General features: G+C 39.3%; 1 protein-coding gene across 1 annotated transcript in view; it reads left to right on the top strand.

Moving 5' to 3' along the window:
* Positions 1-21,009, top strand: part of DRC9 (dynein regulatory complex subunit 9) — a 42,067-nt gene that overhangs the window by 1,919 nt on the left and 19,139 nt on the right. The window contains exons 2-6 of the mRNA XM_075556293.1: positions 985-1,055; positions 3,281-3,551; positions 5,920-6,149; positions 12,622-12,750; positions 13,577-13,658. Of these exons, the coding sequence (XP_075412408.1) occupies positions 1,048-1,055; positions 3,281-3,551; positions 5,920-6,149; positions 12,622-12,750; positions 13,577-13,658 (720 nt within the window). The 5' untranslated portion in view covers positions 985-1,047. The remainder of the gene's footprint in view (positions 1-984; positions 1,056-3,280; positions 3,552-5,919; positions 6,150-12,621; positions 12,751-13,576; positions 13,659-21,009) is intronic.

The following is a 21,009-nucleotide window of genomic DNA, read 5'->3' as shown; positions in this document are numbered from 1 at the left end:
AGAACACACAACAGTTGATACAACTTTAAGAATGTAGGCAGTATCATTGAGTTGTACACATACATTTTGTTGAAATGGTGTGTCCTGTATGTATTTTATAAAATAAATTGTGAGACTAGAAAATACAGGGATATGTCACACATAGTCACTACATGCATGTGTTATGTGTGGCTTCTGCATAAGCACAATCATGTCTCAGTTACACATAGTACACTTAACTTGTGCTCCAAACCCAAGAACACTGAAGACAAAGAAACAATGGCACAACCACAGAATAAAATTATGTTTGACACCATTCTGGCTCTTCCAAGGACTGCCTCTATACCACAAAAATGGATTTTTGGAGAGTATCTGTTTTCAGTTAACATAAAGATTCTGTTTTATGTGATTGATGATTAAATATAGGAATTTTGGTGAGTGAGACATTTCATACCCTGCAGAGTCTCTTGATTGTGGACCAAGTCACAAGAAAAGAGCATTTACTGTTGAATACAGAGCACAATTTTCTATGGGGTACTATCACTGGAAACTTTATTCAAGCCAGTTAATCACTAAAGTAACATACTTAGGAAGAGTGCCATCTAAATAGCAATGTTAAATGGATTTTTTTAAGATAATTTCAGTTTTAAAATTAGTTTTAAATTAGGTGTAATAAATTCTGTTATCTGGAAGTCAAGAAATAGAGAATGAAAAAATTTATCTAGAAATTTGCATATAAAATATAAATTAGAGTACAATCAAAGGCATTAAAACTGTTGGACATTAATTTACCTTAGTATGGGACTCTAAGAGTTCATTTACCTCTCACTTGGACTGAGCACTAATTACACTGACTGCCGTCACAATGCTTTATTAAGCAAAAACAGGAGTCGCTACCCAACTCTTATCTTTTTTGAATTTTCTCTTAAGGAGAGAACATAGAAATTTCTGAAACATCATTCAACACTCCCTTAAACTAATTTCAACTTTACCTTTCCATTTCAGGTGGCTGCATTTTTATGAAATTATAATTGTATCACAGAGAGTAACAAGACCAATTCAAATACAATGGAAAAGTACGTTCAAATCCTAGTTTAGTTTATACATTTAAGCATTATGCCTTCTGTTAAATTTATGTGCATTTGCTATCTATTGCTGTGCATAAAATAGGCTCCAAATGCCCTAGCATGAAGCATACGCATTTATTATTTTACGCAGTTTCTAAGGCTCAGAAGTTTTTGAAGAGTTTACCTGGAAGGTTCTGTCTTTAGGTCTCACATAAGATTGAATGTGGCCAAGGTGACAGCATCTGAAGACTTGGTTGAGGCTGGAGGGTCCAGTTTGAAGATGGTTTATTTGCAGAATTGACAGGTTGATGTTGGCTGTTGGCAAGAGATCTCGTTCCTTAAGCTCCATGGACCACTCTATAGGATTGCTTGAGTGTCTTAATGACAAGTCTTCCCCCAGAGTGAGAGATTCAAGGGAGAATAAAGTGGAAGCTACAATGTCGTTATTACATAGCCTTAGAAGTCACACTGTCATTTCCATCATATCTTCTTGGTTCTAGGTCATCCCATGTATGTCACAATGTAGCTGTTAAGGTTGGCAATGGCTGGGTGTTTTTTGTTTAGGTTTGTTTTTTGGCAGCTTTATTAGCACTTCATACAATTCAGTAACTCATTCATATCAAGAAGAGTTGTACAATTATAACCGCATTCAATTCCAGAACATTTTCTTCTTCCTTGTACTCATTGTTACTAATGTAATTTTTTTTCTAATTGTGGCAAAAATATATTCAACAAAACATTCTTCAATTCCACAACTTCTACTTGCATAATTCAGTGCCATCGATTATGCTCTTTGTGTAGTACAACCATTACTGATAGCCTTTTCCAAATTATTACACCACTATTGACCCAAACTCAATGTCCCTTAAGCAATACCTCTTTCCTCTTCACCAATGGCAATTATTGGCCAAGTTTAGTTTCTTTTTTTGGTGGTTTTCTTGATATTGTTTTCACATATCACATACTTCTATGGTTAAATTGTTCTTAAAATGAGTTGTATATACATCATCACAATCAGTCGTAGTGCTTCCTCCCTACTCCTACAATAAACATCTATTTATCCTTCACCTACCAAGCCAAAGCTTGCTGCCATTGAATCAATTTGGACTGATAGCGTCCATACAGGACAGAGTAGAACTATCACACAGAGTTTCAAAAGCTATCTGTACAGATGGAGACTACCATATCTTTCTTCCACATTCTTTATCTGGATGCCCTGTTAACATTTTCCAGCATTTGCTTTATCTGATTATGTATAATTACAATGTTGTATGAACTTCTAGAGAGGACATTGTAGACCATTCATCATTTAAGACTTGGTGTATAACTCCTACTAACAAAGACATTCTCCAACAAAATCACAACACAATCATCAAAGTCAGGAAGTTTATCATTGATACAACAGTGTTATCTCACATACTCAATGTTCACCAATCGTCCCAATAATGTCCTTTGTTTGTAACACTTTTTTTTCTCAGGAGACCTGGTGGTGTATTTGGGCTGTGATCTGCATGGTCAGAAGCCCACAGTTGACTTGAAGACAGTGAGTTTGGTTTGTTTGTTTGTTTATTTGTTTTTCTCAGATCTCAGCTCCAGTGCAGAGGTACATCGTGGTCTTTAACTTGGAAGCTTCTCAGTCCACTTTTCATAACACTTGATGTTTTGGAAGCATCCTTGTCATTAGTAGAATGGCTGATTTTTTAGAAGTAGATTGGCAGACCTTTCTTCCAGGATGCCTCTGGGTGAACTTGAACCTCCAACCTGTGGGTTTCCAGCCAAGTGCGCATTAACTATTTGCTAGACCCAGAGACTTGTATTGATTATATACGTTAGTCCTGTTCAATTTGGGGCAGACTACACACGGGCATAAATACCAGCAAGTAAAATAGTTCAGGTCACTTTGGAGGATGGCTACCATTGTATGTGTTTCACTCATTAAAATATACTTTTAGTTAACAGCTAGAGATGCTGCTAGAATTTAAAAAGTTAATTTTTGCTTAAATTCCGATTGGTTAAGCATGACCAAATAGCATGGACTGTATACTTTTATTGAACAGTAAGTTACTTGTCTTTAGTCAAAATATCACTGGAAATAATGCAGTAGAATCATTTCTGCTTTTCATCTAGGTTATATGACAATGTGGACCTTGCGGAAGCCAGTCTGCCTGCCACCTCTTCCATCTATGGAATATGTAAATGTTAGTTATTGACATGTTTTTTCTTTTTCTTTTTAGAGATCAACTAGAAGAAGCCCCTAATGTGCCTCCAAAATTTTTGGATTCTGAGGTGATGTCGGTGATAGGTGAACCACCTGGTTCTATAAGAAGAAAGGATGAAACAGCCGAAGATATAGAAGTAGAATCCATCCCAGAATATGCAGAGCTACAACTCTCCCTTCTAGAAGTGCTGAGAATCTCAGCAGTTCTGGAGGATGCCACCGACCAGCTCTCTATTCTAAACTACATCATGCCAATTCAGTATGAACAAAGTCAGAGCATCAGCTTGGTAGATACCCTCACCATTACTTAATATCTGCTTTATTTCCTCTGCACTTCTCCACCATTGACAGCCCCTGTGCCACTACGTTTAACTTGGAAAATATGTCCCTCTACTTCAAATCTAGGACTACAATGATTATGTGACATATACACTTTCCATTGATGAGTGAAGTAGCCAGTGCTCAAGATACATTACTAATCAGAATAGAACTTTCTTCCTATGCATTGACATTAAATCAGTATAAATACAGTACATATACTGAGGAAATCAGTCAAAATACTGAGTTGCCTCACTTTTTGAAAGCTAACCAAGAGGAGCCTGATGGTGTAGTGATTACACATTGGACTGTTAACCACAAGGTCAACAGTTTGAAACCACTAGCTCCTCCACAAGAGAAAGACTGGTCTTTCTACTATAAAGAGTTACAGACTTGAAAACCCACAGAGGCAGTTCTACCCTGCCCTCCAGGGTCACTGTGAGTCAGCATTGCCTCCATGGCAGTGAGTTGACGCTAAATTGAACATTTACAACTAAGCAATCTATTCATTCTTACTATTGAAGTGTTGGTGTGACTTTAGGACAAACCCAACTCCATCAGGTTTTGAGAACATCTTTTCAAAATAACTTCAGTCAGTATATGGCATTCAGAATGCTCTTGCCATGCCAGTCTGTGATGCCATTAGACACCTATCAGAATGCTTTATTAACCAAAATTGGTACCACCACCTTTATGGTCTAAATCAAGTCTGCTTTACCTTTTAAAATATAGTAGCGCTAACTAAACCCTAGAGAGACAGGTACATAGCTGCTGTTGATTCCATCCGTGGTGACCTGACACACAACAAAAGGAAACACTGGCCCAGTGTCACCCATATAATTGTGAGCATGCTTAAGTCCATCTAGAGAGGTTCCCTCTCCCTCACTGGCCCTCTGTTTCACCCTCCACAATGTGCTTGCTGTGCTAGAGATTGAGCCTTAAAATTGTAGATTGTTTTGTTATGATCTATAGGTTTTCTGTGGAAAAACTTCAAGATTGATCGCCAAATTTTATTTCCTAGTATGGTTTTTAAAGATGCTTCACTGAAGCCTGTTCACTAGGTGTGACCCTGCTGACATTTGAAATACTAATGGCATAGTTTCTAGCACCTCAGCAACATGTAAACCACCACAGTATGACAAACTAGCACTCTCACCCTTTCACTAACATCAGATTAATTCCCGCTCATAGTGAATCTACACGGTAGAACTGCCTCTGCAATTCCAAGGCTGAAAGTCTTTGTGGGAACAGAAAGCCTCATCTTTCTCCAGTGGAGCAACTAATGAGTTTAAACTTAAAACCTTGAAGTTGTCATCCCACTATGCCACCAGGGATGTTTGAACTGAACACTAGAGGGAGGAAATGCCATTCAACTCTCTCAACATGATTTTTCTCTAAGATGTTTTGTTGTCCTTGCTGAACATGTTTCAGCCTACCTTTCTGAGTATCCAGCCACATTGCTGTTAGTCATTACATTTCCGTGACGCTATGAACTCCTCTGCAAAGCTCCATTGAGCTATCGTAAAACTCAACTTGATAATGAACAAAATCTTTATAAATTCTTATGTACTTCCTAAAAAAAACCCCAGACTCGTCACCATCAAGTCAGTGCTGACTCACAGTGAGCCCCTGTGGGTTTCTGAGACTGTCTCTGTGTACAGGAGTAGAAAGCCCAGTCTTTCTCCTGAGCAGCTGCTGGTAGCCTGAAACTGCCACCCATGAGGATTGCAGCCCAACACATCACCACTGCACCATCAGGGCTCCATTCTCACGTACTTACACATTTTAATACCTTAAGGGTAAAGTAGAAAGTTGTGCCTGTTTCAGAGAAAAGTAACCCAACAAAATGCTGAAGTTGTCAAAAGATACTATTAATATCCCATGTAAGTAAAACTTTATTTAAGATCTATCGAAAGTAGGTGGCAGCAGTACGTGACAGGGAGCTCTCAAATTCAATTTTATTCCAAATATAACTTGAGATGAACCAAGACCTCGACAGTACTGCCCCTACTCTTAATAGGGATATGCATACAAACAATTAGAATGTGGTGATTACTTGCTAATGGAAACAAAGCCAGTTCCCTTTGATCCAAAGGTTAAGTGTTAAGTATTGTTAGCCAGGTGATAAGCTAGGGACTGACAAAAGAAGTGTTGTATGAGCACAGGAAGACACAACAGCAGGACATGTGGTTTGGGATAGTTGAAAAACAGCCTCTTTGGAGTGTAGAGAAGAAGTGGGAAATGAAGTTGAAAATGTAGGCATAACCCTTCTTTATTTTTTTTTGCCCTTTTATATACATTTGTCTCTTAAGTTGTTATAACTCTTATTTTTATAAGAAAAGCAGAGAAGCAACTTTAGAAGAAAAAAGTGCAGAGAAATCTCAAGTGATGTCAGTAACCTCACAAAGATCTAGTCCACCTGTGCCTGTGGAAAGACCAAAGTTGCCAGGAATCAGAGACGATGCCATTACAGTGGACCCCAACAAAATGCAGGACTTTGTCTTCAAAAGGCCTGCAAGGCAGTCCATAATGACTACAGAGGCACTAAAGAAGATTCAGATAGACAGGTAAGAAATGAATATTTTTATAGATGGATGCAAGGGTGGCAGACTAGCTATTCTAGCTGATAGGTTATTCATTGTCTACATTTGTCAAATCTGCTATTCTATTCTTGGAAACATTTTCAAACTCATTTGTTTGGATGGCTGACAGCACCTCCCTCGTTTATTTCTTCACCTCTTTTATGTTGTCAAATTGCTGATCTTTGATGTCCCTCTTCATTTGCAGAAACAAAAGGAAGTTGCACAGAGATCAAGTGATTAAGGTGCATGGGGCAAGAGAGTCATGCTATTTTTTTGCCAAAAACTGGTGCGCCGAGATGGCTGCATGAGCAGGTGCATTGTGGTGGTGGCAAAACCCATCCCCCATCTGCCCCCAATTAGGCTTTTTTTTCACACACTGTTACAGAATCTTTTCAGAATCTCTAAATAGAAAGTTTGCTTAACAGTCTGACCTGGTGGAATGAATTCCAAATGCACAAATCAACATTTTTGTCCATCTAGGAAGTTGATGGGCACCTATAACGAGGTCATCAGTTGACATTTCACCCCTTGAAATGAGAAAACCACTCATACACTTGAGTTTTTCCCATAGCACTGCCCTTGTTCAAGCTGTGTTCAACATCACTGCAGTTTCTGCGGCATTTTTTCCAAGCAGGAAACAAAATTTCACAGCCACACGCTATTCTCTTAACCACTGGAGGTAATCCCGAGTGTGGCTCAGAGTAAATGTTAACTGTCAGAAGTGGTAACCCCGAGCCACACTCCGCATTACACTGCAGAGAAGTCCCTTAACAAAATCACTGACGTAATTAGACCACCAGGGAGGTTAAATCAGCCATCACAAAAAATGAGGTTCAAGAGAAACTGGTTTTACAAAAAAATTCACTGTGACCAGGGAGAACCTTCCTAGGTGACGCCACTGGTTGCATTAACTCAGAGCGAGTTGCTCAATGATTGCCTTAAGGGAAAAATCTGTACTATGAAAGCTCTGTTCTTCCCAGTGCAATTCTGTTTTTTAGGGAGTATCTCCTCATAGATATGTGAATGGATATTGGTCTTGCACTTAATGCTAGTCCCAATCAAAGAGCAGTTGGTTCTTATGGCATAGCCCTGCTTGATGCTGGCCTACATGGAGAGATTACTGAAGAGATGGGTGATATAGCAAAGTGTGGTAAAGAAACTAGATGGTGTCTGGGGTCTTAAACCTTGTCTTAAAACAAACATCCATCTCAATGAGGCATCTATTAAAGCCCACGTAGAAGGAGCACACCAGCCTGTGTGATCCAAGGATTATAAATAATAAAATGCAAATCTGAAGGAGGGAATAAGGCTATGGATAACAGTGGAAGCCCAAAATCCATTTGCAGGATCTCCACACAGATTAAGCCGCTGGCAGATCCTCTCTCGACTGGAGTGGCGGGGTGTAAATAGCCTTGTTATCCGATAGAACAAGCATTGGAAAATCAATTATGACAGATGTAGTTAGATTAAAATGTAATGCCTTATGATTTATTCTCCCTTTTTACCCATTGAGTTTTAAATTATTTCAGTTTTAAATATTTTTTTGCTTTCTTTTTAATTGAAATTTGTCTTTGTTTTGTCTAGTTATTGTTGATGGGATCTTTTTGTTGCTTGCTTCATGTTTGTGTTTTGTATGATTTTCTATATATGAAATCCAGGATAGGAAGATCTAGAGAGATGCTCACTGGATTGATAATCACTTAGGGAAATGGGGAGCTAAGGACAATGACTATGAGGGAAAAAATGTTCTGAAATTGATTGTGGTGATGATTGCACACATCTAAATATGATTGAAAAATTAAATTGTATGATATGTGAAGGGTATGTCAATAAAACTATTAAAAACCCAAAAAACTTCAAGTGCTTAACCATTTGTACTTCCTAACAAAAATCCCAAACTGTTGCCATTAAATTTTAAACAGTGCTTTAATCTTGAGGGCTAAATTAAGGCTGGCTCAATTTCTATAGTCTCATTAGTCATATGGGGTTTGTTGTTGTTGCCAATTGACTTGCAAACTAGAAAGCTTGTTAAGTTTAAAAGATATGGTTAAAAAAAAGTTTAAAAGATAAAGACTAGGTAAGACTTGGTAAGTAACATAGGTTCCTAAACTTATCTGGCTTACTGCCTCTGTGTTAGTCTGAGTAGACTAGAGAAAAAAATCCAGGGAGACTCATGTGTATAAGAATGAGCTTTATATAGAAGAGCAATTGAATATTGAGAAAATATCCCAGCCCAGTCCTGGTAAAATCCATAAATCTGATATCAGCCCATATGTCTATTACCAATCTATAAATTCTTTAGACTCACGCAACACATGCAATGATGCCGAATGTAGGGAAGATCACAGGCCAGTAGGTGGAAAGTCTTGTGGGTCCAGTGGTGATGGAAGCATCTCAGCCCTAGCATAGGTTTCCACGTGACTCCTCAGCTCCAGGGCTCTGGCTCCATCAGTCTCTCTCCATGTGGCTTGTCAACAGCAATGTCTCCCAAGGAGTCAGTCTGTGTCCCACCTCCAGCGAGCTATTTATCTCCTTAGCACCTCCAAATGACGTTATCAAGCTGCGATCTGATTGACAGGCTAAACTCCACCCCTTCACTCTTAAGTGTCAAATTGACAACAGATTATGTAACTTCTACAGCCTCCTCAGAAAAAAGTACTCAGTACCGTATTGGTAGTGAAAAACCTTTATACTGTAGCCTGTGATCCAGAATGAAGTGAAAGAATCTGCTGCCTGAATAATTCCAGCATGCCTCCCCACCACCACCAAAAGGTGGCATTGCCCAGTTTAGGAAACACTGCTTAGAAATATTTACCAAGGGCCACTGGCCAAATCTAATTTGGAGTCAATTTTTGAAAGTAAAGTTTGTTTGTTTTTCCCAGTTGGACACCATTTTTATTTTAATTGTTTAATTGACTTACAATTTATACATCATATAAATGGTCTAAATACATTCAAAATTTGTGCAATTATTACCACAATCAATTTTGAAACATTTTCTTCATTTTTAAAAAATTTTCCTTTCTTGTATCTATTAGCATCTTCTGTCCCCCACAACCTCCCTGACATAAGCCCAAGAGACTATGGATCTAGCTGCTATTTCTATAGCTCTGAAAATAAAGTTTTTGAAAATGATGATGGCAACATATGTACAAATGTGCTTGATACAATTGATGTATGTATGGATTGTGATGAGTTGTATGTGCCCCTAATAAAAACAATTTTAAAAATCCATACATCAATTGTATCAAGCACATTTGTACATTCATTACCCTCATCATTCTCAAAACCTCCACTCTCCACTCAAGCCCCTGGCATCAGCTTCTCATTTTTTCCCCTCCCTCCCTTCTCTCCCCTCCTTCAAGAACCCTTGATAATTTATATATTATTATTTTGTCATATCTTGCACTGTCCGACGTTTCCCTTTACCCACTTTTCTGTTGTCCGTCCCCCAGGGAGGAGGTTATATGTAGATCCTTGTAATCGGTTCCCCCTTTCCAACCTACCCTCCCAGTATCGCCACTCTCACCGGTGGTCCTGAGCGGTTCATCTGTCCTGGATTCCCTGTGTTTTATGTTTCTATCTGTACCAGTGTACATCCTCTGGTCCAGCCAGATTTGTAAAGTAGAATTGGGATCGATCATGATAGTTTTTTTTGGAGGTGGGGTAAGGAAGCATTTAGGAACTAGAGGAAAGTTGTATTTTTCATCATTGCTACATCACACCCTGACTGGCTCCTCTCCTTCCTGAGGCCCTTCTGTAAAGGGATGTGTGTATGGATTATTTTAAGACTTGTAAAAGCCCCAAATAAAATGATTTATAAAAAAAGAAAAGAGTGATAGTAGAAAAAGAAAGGAATCTTTGAAAAGATGCCTGATTTTTAAATTACCCCCCTACACACACACACACACACACACACACACACACACACACACATCACTCACTCATGGATGTATTATCTATGCCTACTTTCATGCTAGAACAGGAGAGTGAATTGGTTGCAACAGAGACTTATGGCTTGCAAAACCAAAACTATGAGAATAAGTAAAAAAGTATTGCTACAAAAAATAGAAACTTTTATCAAGCAAAAATATCAAAACATGAATTATTTTTCTCAAAATAAACCCCGTCTAGCCTATACACTTTTGAAGGGCGGTGTTTCTCTCCCTGAACAATTCAGCACTTTTCAGTTTGCACGACATCGAAACAGCAGTTTGGTCATTCATGGGGGATTCAAATTGTTTTCTTTCAAAGGGTTCTTTGAGTTTGGGGCACAAGAAGCAGTTTCAAGGGGCAAGATCTGAGCTGTAAGACGGATGGGATACTTTTTTCCAACAAAATTCCCCTGGGACAGCCCTCACTGCTCTCGAAAAATGAGCAGGCCTGTCTCTGGTTCAGGCAGGTCTTTGGTGCAACTTTTCTGCTCTTTTTCTTACCATTGCAATTTTACATTTTCTTCAGACTTCTTCCTAATAACTGCCCAGGATTGCCCTTTGAGAAAATCTTTCAGGATTATCCAGTTGGAATCCCAAAATTGGGTCACCATAACTTTCTGAGCCGACCTCTCTTCCTTAGACTTAACGGATCCTCTCAGAACCTACTGTTTTGATTGGGCATTTTTTTTGGAAGGCCCCCTAGGAGACTAAGACACATAGAGAATTTACACACCGTCCACTGATTGCAGAAACAGGTTTAAACACAGTCGGTCTGGATTAAGCTGTGCTTGTACGAATTGGAACCTTCGTAGCTCTACTCTCTTTACTTGCTTTCATATTTACTGTTTGATCCTTTACAGAAAACGTTTGTTGAACCCTGCATTAGATAGTCACCAGAAGGGCAATGTCTTTTGCTAATCTACATCTGGCCCAAAGTGGTTCAGATGATAGTCTAGACCTTTTCATTCGCAGCTTCATGGCTTATTCACTTCCTGAAAGACTCAAACACCAGTCTCAGATTATTCTTAGTGGATTAACTTTAGATTTATATTAAGCATAAAACAGATTTATATTAGGCATAAAATATGACAAATTATCATGAGATGTGCACTTCCACCAATTATTCAAAGTGAGAATCAAAAAATTGAAGACAAAAAATCTCTACAAATTTATGAACTTAAAATTAGATTTGTAATAAGATCATATAAACTATAATCATCTTTATGCATTGAATTAGGAGCATTTAATATTATTTTATCCTAATATACTATTTGAGAGATGAATTTTTATTGCTCAAATTTTTGTGTTTCAATATCTTCAATTTTTTTCTTAATATTGAATTTTTGTGTGAATTGTTCTTAATAAGTTATTATAAGACATAGCAAATATAATTTTTGCCAACATTGTTTCAAAATACCAAATAACAGGTTTTTAAAAACTCTTCACCAAAGAGAGAGAGAGCACTGGTACATCATAAACAGTAACAGAGTAGCAGTGAGAGAACCTGGGTCACCTGTTGCAGGTTTCCTCACACTCCTTGGGCGACCTTTGCGATGGCATTTAACCTTCCTCAGCCTGGATTTACTCAGCTCTCAAATGTGTGGGTTTGGTTTGCTATTTTTTTATTCTTTTTGCTGTTTCACTTAAGTTTAAAATTTTTTGGAAACATTTTAAGACATAGAAAAGCATAGGTAATAACAATAAATTGCTAATTTTAACATGCGTACTATACTTTAGAATTTAAGTTTTTTTTAGAGTAAAATATTTCAGATTCAGTTGAAACCCAGGTAAACACTCTCATCTGCATTTGATGTTTATCATTCTTTTGTGATACTTTCATTAAGTACATATATGTGTGTGTGTGTGTATGTGTGTTTCACTTAAACAATGTACAGTATAGTTTTACATGTCTTTAAATGTTATTTACATGGTATCATACTATATGTTTGTTTGGTATATAAATGGTTTGAGGTTAGGAAAGTTCTTTTAATTTTCTTTAGAATTGTTTGCTTTTAAATAATGAGTGGGTATTGATTTTTCGTTTTAACTTTGTTTTGATTTTTTGTGGATATTGAATTTTACTAATTTTGCTTTTTGGCTGGTTGTACAGTGGATTACAAATTGGGCTACTAGTCACAAGGTCAGCAGTTCAAATCCACCATTTACTCCATGGGAAAGAGGAAGTTTTCTGCTCCTGTGAAGATTTATAGCCCCGGGGAAACCCAAAGTGGCAGTTCTAGTCTGTCATACATTTGCTGAGTCAGAATCTACTCAATGGCAGTGAGTTTAGTTTAGTTTTTTTATTGAGATGATCATATGCTTTTTCTCTTTCAGCCTATTAAGGTAGTCTATTAAGGTAAATTATGTGTGTTAGTAGATTTTTGAATATTATTGTAATCCTGGGAGAATGCCAACTTTGTTAGGATGTTCCTTCTGGGTCTTAACTTGTGTGTCTTCAGTAGCTGTTTGATGATCTAGAGAAATGTATCTTACTAACTCAACGCCTTGTCTTCTCATTACAGACAATTTTTCAGTGATGTCATTACAAATACCATTCAGGAGCTGCAAGATTCAGGCACTTTCACCTTTCTCCTGAAAACTCTGAGCAAAGAAAGGGACAATAAAATGCATTTCTATGATATCATTGCTAGGTCAGCTTAATAGCAGCAGGCTTCTTTGCTTTGCCATCTTTTAAAATGTTTATAAATTGAGACTGAGAAAGTCTTTAATGTGTAAAGAAGACCAAAGGTGTGCTTCCCAGGGATAATGGCTAGAGGTGACAAGAAAGAAAAGAAAAAGGGGGGTGGTTCTGTTCTAGCACGGTCATTAGGGAGACCATTAGGGAATTGTTGGGTCTTCCGGGAAAAGGCCTGCCTCAGTATCCCAGCCACCTTCAATCAGGATCTGGGAGCAGCTGTGGGAAGTGATAGATTTCAAAGCCTAGATGCTGGGAAAACCTTGTTCACTTCTGCTCCCTACAGTTGAAGGTCTGTGAGGCATCTTCACATCTCCACCCCAGCAGGTTAGCTAAGCTCTCGAAGTCACAGTTTCTCATCCATAAAATACTGATAGACACCACCTCATAAGATTACTAGGAGGTAAGAATGTAGTGATGAAAGGATTCTCCCTTTTCCGCTTCTTGCTGCTTTCTCGGCTAATAAGCCAGAAAAAAAATCCTTCCAATTTCGTAAAATAATTGGTAGTCGCCTCTTTAAAAATGCCACTGAAAGTGTGCCCCTCCACTGGGTTACAGTCTCAGAAAGGCACAGAGAGTCACTGAGTTAGCATTGCCTCAGTGACAATGAGTTATATTTTTGTCTTCAGAACTTGTTAGAATGCAAATACCATGACTCCATCTCAGGCCTTGTAGCGACTCGAGAGGATGGAGCCCAGGGATCGGGGTGGTTGTTTTTTTAATTTATATATGCACACTAAAGTTTGAAACGCACTGCTCTAAACCATCCATCTTTTCTTTAGTGAAGAAAAGGGAAGAAAACAAATAAAAACTCTTCAAAAGCAACTACTTAATGCCAAAAAAGAACGGCAAATTGAACTACAGGTAAGCATTGCCTGAGGTAAGCAGGACAGCACCCAGAGCTACTGAAATACACTACTTGAATGTAAAAGCCACAGTTCTCAAGCAAATAAAAGTTCTGTATGAGAGCTAACCTAGTTTCCCGGGGGTGCCTTTACTGTGGGAATGTGAAGCGAGTAAGCAGGGAGCAGGGTCTGGTGGTGCAGAGGTTAAGCACTAGGTGGTTCAAGCGTGTGAGAAAAAGATGAGGCAGCCAGCAGCTGTACTGATGACAGCCTCAGAGCCCCCATGACACGTCTGCTCTGTCCCATAGGGTCGCGATGTGTCAGAGTTGACTTGATGCCAACGAATTTGGTTTGGTTTGGGTTTTATCTAGAGAGCTGGATGAAAAAGCTCGCCCAGAATAAAATAGGGAACTGCCAGTCCTCAAAAGCTCTGTGTTCCTACTCTTCAGAGCCTGTCCCAACCACACCAGTCCCTCCTTCCTTTACTCAGACTGGAGGACCTATTTCTAGATAGAACATTACTCACATCACAAGCCTTCTTATGCATGGTGACAGGTCCAATAATGTCCTTTGTGTTGTATTTCAAGTACAAAGTGAATTTAATGCACTTTTGTGGTCATTAGAACCTAACCTCATATCTAATGTACTTCTGTAAGAAAAGGCGTTTGTTTTAAACAACTAACTTGCAAAATAATGTTTGGGTTACAACTGAGGTGGTTAAAGATGAGCACTATCAGGATGACGAACTGTGTGAACAATTTAGAAAATTACCAAATGTGCTTTAATATTAGGTTTTCGTGCTAGCGTTTTGTACGTTTGTGCATTACAACAGTAAATCTTTATTGTTCTCTACGGAGATATTGGAAGAACCAATATCTTTAGTATACTTGGAGGAACTGTTTAAAGTCAATTGAGATCACTAGACTGTCTTCCAAGTTTAGAGCGTTAGTTTTCTGAACAAATGGCTTTCACCCTGACATGGTCTGTTTCCAATTACAAAGTATCTGCGATGCTGATCTTGGTGTCGTCAGCCCTAGTAACCCTCTACTTATAACTTGCATCTTTTGGAAAGCACTTGTCTTCCCTGAGAAGCTTCCCAGACACTGGTTTGTGCTTAGATTTTTCTCTCCGGTGTCATTTTTTGGGTAAGGATTCTCCAGGCACACACAAACATTTAGGGGCAGGAGTGCTGGGTCACAGAGGATTCCTAACTATAACCTTAATCATACCAAACTTTCTAGAGTGCTCACTCGTTCACTGCCATTGAGCTGGTGCCCACGCAGAGCAACCCTATAGGACAGGCTAGAAGTGCCCCTGTGCATTTCTGAGACTGTAACTAACTCTTTTACCCAGTTGTCACTCAGAATTCCCAGTACTCCACACCGTCACCAAGGTTTCGTCATGGGACTTTAACTCTTCTGGTGGGTATATAAATATGTCTCTGTATGCTTTCAACGGAGGAGCCCTAGTGGCGGAGTGGGCTAAGCTCGGAGCTGCTAACCACAAGGTCAGCTAACTGTAACACCAGCCACTCCGAAGGAGAAATGTGGGGCTTTCTAGCCCCATATAGAGCAAGTCTCAGAAACCCAAAGCAGCAGTCTACCCCGTCCATACGGCCACCAGGAGTCAGAATTGACTCGATGACTGTGAGCGTATGGTTTCAATTTGCACTTATGTTTCAAAAAAATTAGTAGGAAAACAACAGTTATATATTTACCTAGATGCTTCTCGTTTCATTTACTCTTCATTCCTTCCTGAAGGACCTAGTCCCCATTGGTAGCATAGCCTTTCAACTTGAAGAAATTCTTTTAGTATTTCTTGCAATGCACATTCACTGCTGCTGATTTCTCTTAGTTTTGTTTTGTTGTTTAATGTAGAACTGTTTTTAATTCACCTTCATTCTGAAGTCCAGTCTGTTTTCAGTGGGTCTAAACTTTGGAGCCAACGGATATTTGTTAGTACTTTAAGGATGCTCACTGCCTTGTGGCCTCCATTGTTTCTGAAGAGAAGGTGGTGGCTATTGAGATCATGATTTCCCTTTAGGTCATGTATTGTTTTTTTCTGCCTGATTTTGAGATTTTATTTTTATCTTTGATTTTCAACATTTGACTAAGCTGTGTCTAGATGTGATTTTATTTGTATTTATTCTGCTTCAAGGTTCACTGAGATTCCTGAATATGTACATTTGCATCTTTTACAAAACATGGGAAATCTTCAGCTAGTGGTTGGGTTTTTTTTCCAGTCGCATTCAGAAACTCCAGTTACACCTATCTTGAACCTTTTACTATTGTTCTGTGGGTCCCCTAGTCATTCATTTGTTTATTTTGTTTACACTTTGTTTTCAGACTGAATAATTCCCATTACTCTATCTTCAAGTTCAATGACCTTTTCATTTAGATCTCCCTCCCCTCTGCCCGTAGGCTTATCTGTGTACTCTTCTTTTAGATGTTGCATTTTTTGAAGAACCTTGGTGGCATAGTGGTGACGTGTTGGCAGCTAACCACAAGGTCAGCTGTTTGAAACAAGCGGCCGCTCTGTGGGAGGACAGGCTTTCCACCCTCACAGAGTCACAGTCTTGAAACGCACAGGGGCAGCAGGTCTGTCCTGTTCTATAGCTTCACCATGAGTCAGCGTCGACTGGATAGCACTGAGTTTTCTATTGCATTTTCAGCTTTAGAATTTGAATTTTGTTCTTTTTAAAAAAATTATTTTATTGGAGGCTTGTACAGCTCTTATCACAATCCACACATATACCCATTGTGCCAAGCGCTTTTGTACTTTTATTTCCCTCATCATTCTCAAAACATTTACTTTCTACTTGAGCCCCTGGTATATGCTCATTTTTCTTCCTCCCTCCACGCTCTCCCTCCCCGATGAACCCTTGATAATTTATAAATGATTATTTTTCTTATCTTACACCGTCTGACGTCTCCCTTCACCCACTTCTCCGCTGTCCATCCCCCAGGGAGGAGGTTATATGTAGATCCTTATAATCTGTTCCCCCTTTCTCCCTCAACTTCCCTCCACCCTCCCGGAATTTTGTTCTTTTTTGTAATTTTCATTTTTCGATTGAGATTTCTTTCCTTTTTATATTCAGTACCATTGTGTTCTTTTTTTTACTTGATCGTTGTATAAAATCCTGTTTGCTAATTCTAACTTCTGAACACTATTGATTGTTCTCTTCAGAATTTTCTTTTTTCTTCAATTTTGGATTGTGTTCTGAGACTATACTGAGGAGAATACTTTCTAGTCTGTCTTCCAAAGAGTATTGTCTTAGCAAGTAGTTAATTTAGTTAAATTCCAACATAAACCTCCTTATTTACAGTAGAAAGCAAATCAAATCCTACTTCAGGTCCCTTATCCTTGGGACTTTTTGCTGTCTCCCTGGTACCTGTGTGATCTGGGCAGGATTTCGAAGCTCAAAAAGCCCAGAGAATCAGGGGTTCTCCTCTGGTTTCTTTTTTGAAGTTTGTCGACTCATTTTTCAGTGGTCGTGGTGGCCTCCTTCATCCGTTGGCTCATCCACTCTTTCTTTTCTTTTTGAATTGCAGTGCACATGTAGTAACAGAACGTTTGCTGTGGGAACATAGGGTCATCACTTTGCTCAGCCATCACCCTTATCCAGTCCTTTGGCCCTTCAGGCTATAAAGACTGCAGGGGGTTGGTTTGAATTTTCAGCACCCCGCATAGTGCTGATTGTAAAATATGGGGGAAGCATGGGGGAGGGAGGAAAAAATGAGCTGATACCAAGGGCTCACATAGAAAGAAAATGTTTTGGAAAGGATGATGGCAACATATGTACAAATGTGCTTGACACGATGGATGTTTAGATTGTAATAAGAGCTATAAGAGCCCCCAATAAAATGATGTGTTTTTTAATGGGGGAACTTATCCTGTGTTGTTCTTTTATTTTAGATATCTACTTTCCTTGGTTTTTGTACACTCTCAAATGTTTTTATATAATTGCTTTTAGACTTTTGTCCAAACTTTAGAGTTATTAGTCAGGGGAGGATAAATCTAGCAGGATCTTCTTGGCAGTAGCAGAAGCAGAACTTCTAAGATTCAGTGAGGATTCTGTTCAGTGTTTTTGAGGAACTGAAAGAGGGTGAAGTTTGGAGAGAAAATGAGAGCGTGGCATAAGAGGAGGCTGGAAAGGGCTGCAGGGAGCAGATGTGGGATATCGATGAGAAACTCATCATTCAAGACATCTATCGTATAGATCTAAGCTTGTCACTGTGGTGAGCTTCTGGGTTTATAGTCTGTCTTGCTTGCTAATGCTCTATCTAGTCTGTCCCAGATTCATACATGGCTGTATGCCGAAGAAGAGTTTCTGAAGCAGTTGCCTTCATTCCTCCTACTGTCTGGCACAGACAAGAAGCCTTCCCACTGTTGGAACTGCTGCTGAGGATACTATCAGAACAGGAAGCCAAGGAGTTACTTCCCCACCGGAGCAAGGACTTCTCATTTCCCTTAACATAATTTCCCTGTCTCTTCTAGACCTCTAAGGCTTTCTTTGACAGTGTCTCTTCTAACAGTTTTCTCTCGGTCTTTTTTTTTTTTAATGTTTTATTAGGGGCTCGTACAACTCATCACAATCTGTAGATACATCCATTGTGGAAAGCACATTTGTACATTCGTTACCCTCCTCATTCTCAAAACGTTTGCTCTCCACCCAAGCTGCTGGCATCAGCTCCTCATTTTTCCCCTCCCCCCTCTCTCGTGAACCTTGATAATTTATAAATTATTATTATTTTGTCATATCTTGCCCTGTCCGATGTCTCCCTCCCTTCACTCGTTTTTCTGTTGTCTGTCCCCCAGGGAGGGGGTCACATGTAGATCCTTGTAATCAGTTCCCCCTTTCCAACCCACCGTCTTTCTACCCTCCCAGTATCACCACTCACAGCACTGGTCCTGAAGGGATCATCTGTCCTGGATTCCCTGTGTTTCCAGTTCCTATCTGTACCAATGTACATCCTCTGGTCTAGCCAGATTTGTAAGGTAGAATTGGGGTCATTGTAGTGGGTAGGGAGAAAGCATTTAGGAACTAGAGGAAAGTTGTGTTTCATCATTGCTACATATTTAATCTTCTTTACACTGAGTTGTAATCCATACTGAAGGTTACAATCCTTGATCTTCAACATATTTCAAAAAATATAAAAAAATATTGGAGTGCTTCCTCCATGATATGCTTACTGAAATTAGTGCCATTATATATCATATTTATACGGCAGCAGGGATGGCGGGGGTGGGGAAAGAGGGTTGGGAATGCGAGTTCTCCTCTGTACTCTGTGTGGTCACGGAGCCATAGGATCACATACCATTTAAGACATCAGATGTTAAAAGAATTGAGTCATTTGAGTAAAGAGAGATCTGCCGAGACAGTGAGGGATGTGGAAACTATTCTACAAGGGAAGCAGATGGTTGGCTTGGGAAGAAGGATATTCAGATGGAAATGAAAGCTACGGCCATAACTGGAACTTGAAACCTTAGAAAGCTGTACTTTAAAAAAAAACAAAACAAATTTTTAAAAAAAGAAAGAAAGCTGGATTTGATTATTTTCACTGCATCTCAGAATGGGAGATTCTGTTTAGCTCAGTTTATCCATAGCGCTCAGAACCAACCATTCTTTGCCATATATATAAATGCTCATTTTAAAATTATAAAACTTTTTTCTTATGGATTTTATCAGTTAATAGACTACATCCCATTTCCAGCCAAAAGACAGTCTGAAATATGAAACAAGTTCCAACTTCTCCAGACTGCAGCTTCCACAAAATCAGAAGCCAGTACTCTCTTCCCTCTTTGTGTTCAATTATGAAAGCAGACACTACTATTAAAAAACCTTTGGCACAAAATTTTGTGGACAGCCATCAGCACCTTACTAAGTCTAACTGGCTGACTGCTTCTTTCCATGATTAAATCTTCCCTGATTCCAGTAACTAGCACAGAAGTCCAGCCCTGAAGGCAGTTTGGGAATTTGGAAGTAAAGTTTTGCCTGCCTTGAAACCCCACAAATGTGCTGCATTAGTCCACGAACTTTAATCATGGGGAAAGCTCCAGACAACATGGACACCAGGCTTATCATGTTGAATGGTGGTGAAGGCATAGGTTTTCTTAATGAAAATCTTTAAAAGAATCCAAACAAATACAAACCCACTGCTTCTAGACTGACTATTTGTTGCCTACTGAGAAGATGAGGAAATAGAATGACATTCAACTCACTTGTTAGTGTATTCCTTTATCATAGTTTTTACTATTACTAGTGTGTCAGTAAGATTTTTTTTACCATCATTAGCCAGGTGGCACGATTGTTAAGCAGTTGACTGCTAATCAGAAGGCCAGCAGTACCCCCCAAAAATAAAAAAATAAAGGTCAGCAGTCCTCCCCCCACCAGTGACACTTCAGAAGAAATACCTGGTGATCTGTTCCCATAAAGATCACAGCTTAGTAACAAAGCCTACAAGGAAGAAGCACATCAGCCTGTGTGATCACGAGGTACCAAAGAGATCAGGTATCAGGCATCAAAGAACAAAAAAATCATACCACTGTGAAGGAGGGGGAGTACAGAGTGGAGACCCAACGCCCACCTGTAAGCAACCATATATCCCTTTACAGAAGGGTCATGGGGAGGAAATGAACCAGTCAGGGTGCAGTATAGCACCAATGAAACATGCAACTTTTCTCTAGTTCTAGTTCCTTCCTCGCCCCCCCCCCCTCCAGCCCCACTATCATGATCCCAATTCTACCTTACCTTCAGCTAGACCAAAGGATGGGCACTGGTACAGATAGGAACTGGAAACAGGGACTCCAGGACCGATAAACCCCTCAGGACCAATAATGAGAGTAGCGATACCAGGAGGGTAAGGGAAAGGTGGGGGGAGAAAGGGGGAACCAATTACAAGGATCTACATATAATCCCCTCCCTGGGGGAGATGGACAACAAAAAAGTGGGTGAAGGGAGATATCGGTCAGTGTGAGACATGAAAAAAAATGTATAAATTATCAAGGATTTGGGAGAGGGGGAATGAGCAGATACCAGGGGCTCAAGTAGAAAGAAAATGTTTTGAAAAGGATGATGGCAACAAATGTATAAATGTGCTTGACATGATGTATGTATACATTGTGATAAGAGTTGTAACAGCCCTCAATAAAATGATTTTTTAAAAAATCACAGCTTAGGAAATCTTATGAGGCAGCTCTGCTCTGTCCTACAGAATGGACTCAGTGGTCCACAACAATCGCCTCTCAGTACTTTATATCCTGGGAGGGGCTATAAAAATAAGTTTTGTATAGAACAGCAGCAATGGAGGAGGGAGCTCATCACCACAACCAGATGCCTTTGGCTAGCACGATGTAACCGTAGACCAATG

This window comes from Tenrec ecaudatus, chromosome 8 (genome assembly GCF_050624435.1).
Source record: "Tenrec ecaudatus isolate mTenEca1 chromosome 8, mTenEca1.hap1, whole genome shotgun sequence".
NCBI lineage: Eukaryota > Metazoa > Chordata > Mammalia > Afrosoricida > Tenrecidae > Tenrec > Tenrec ecaudatus.
Note: the sequence above shows the minus strand (reverse complement) of the source record. Positions and strands in the feature narration are given on the sequence as shown.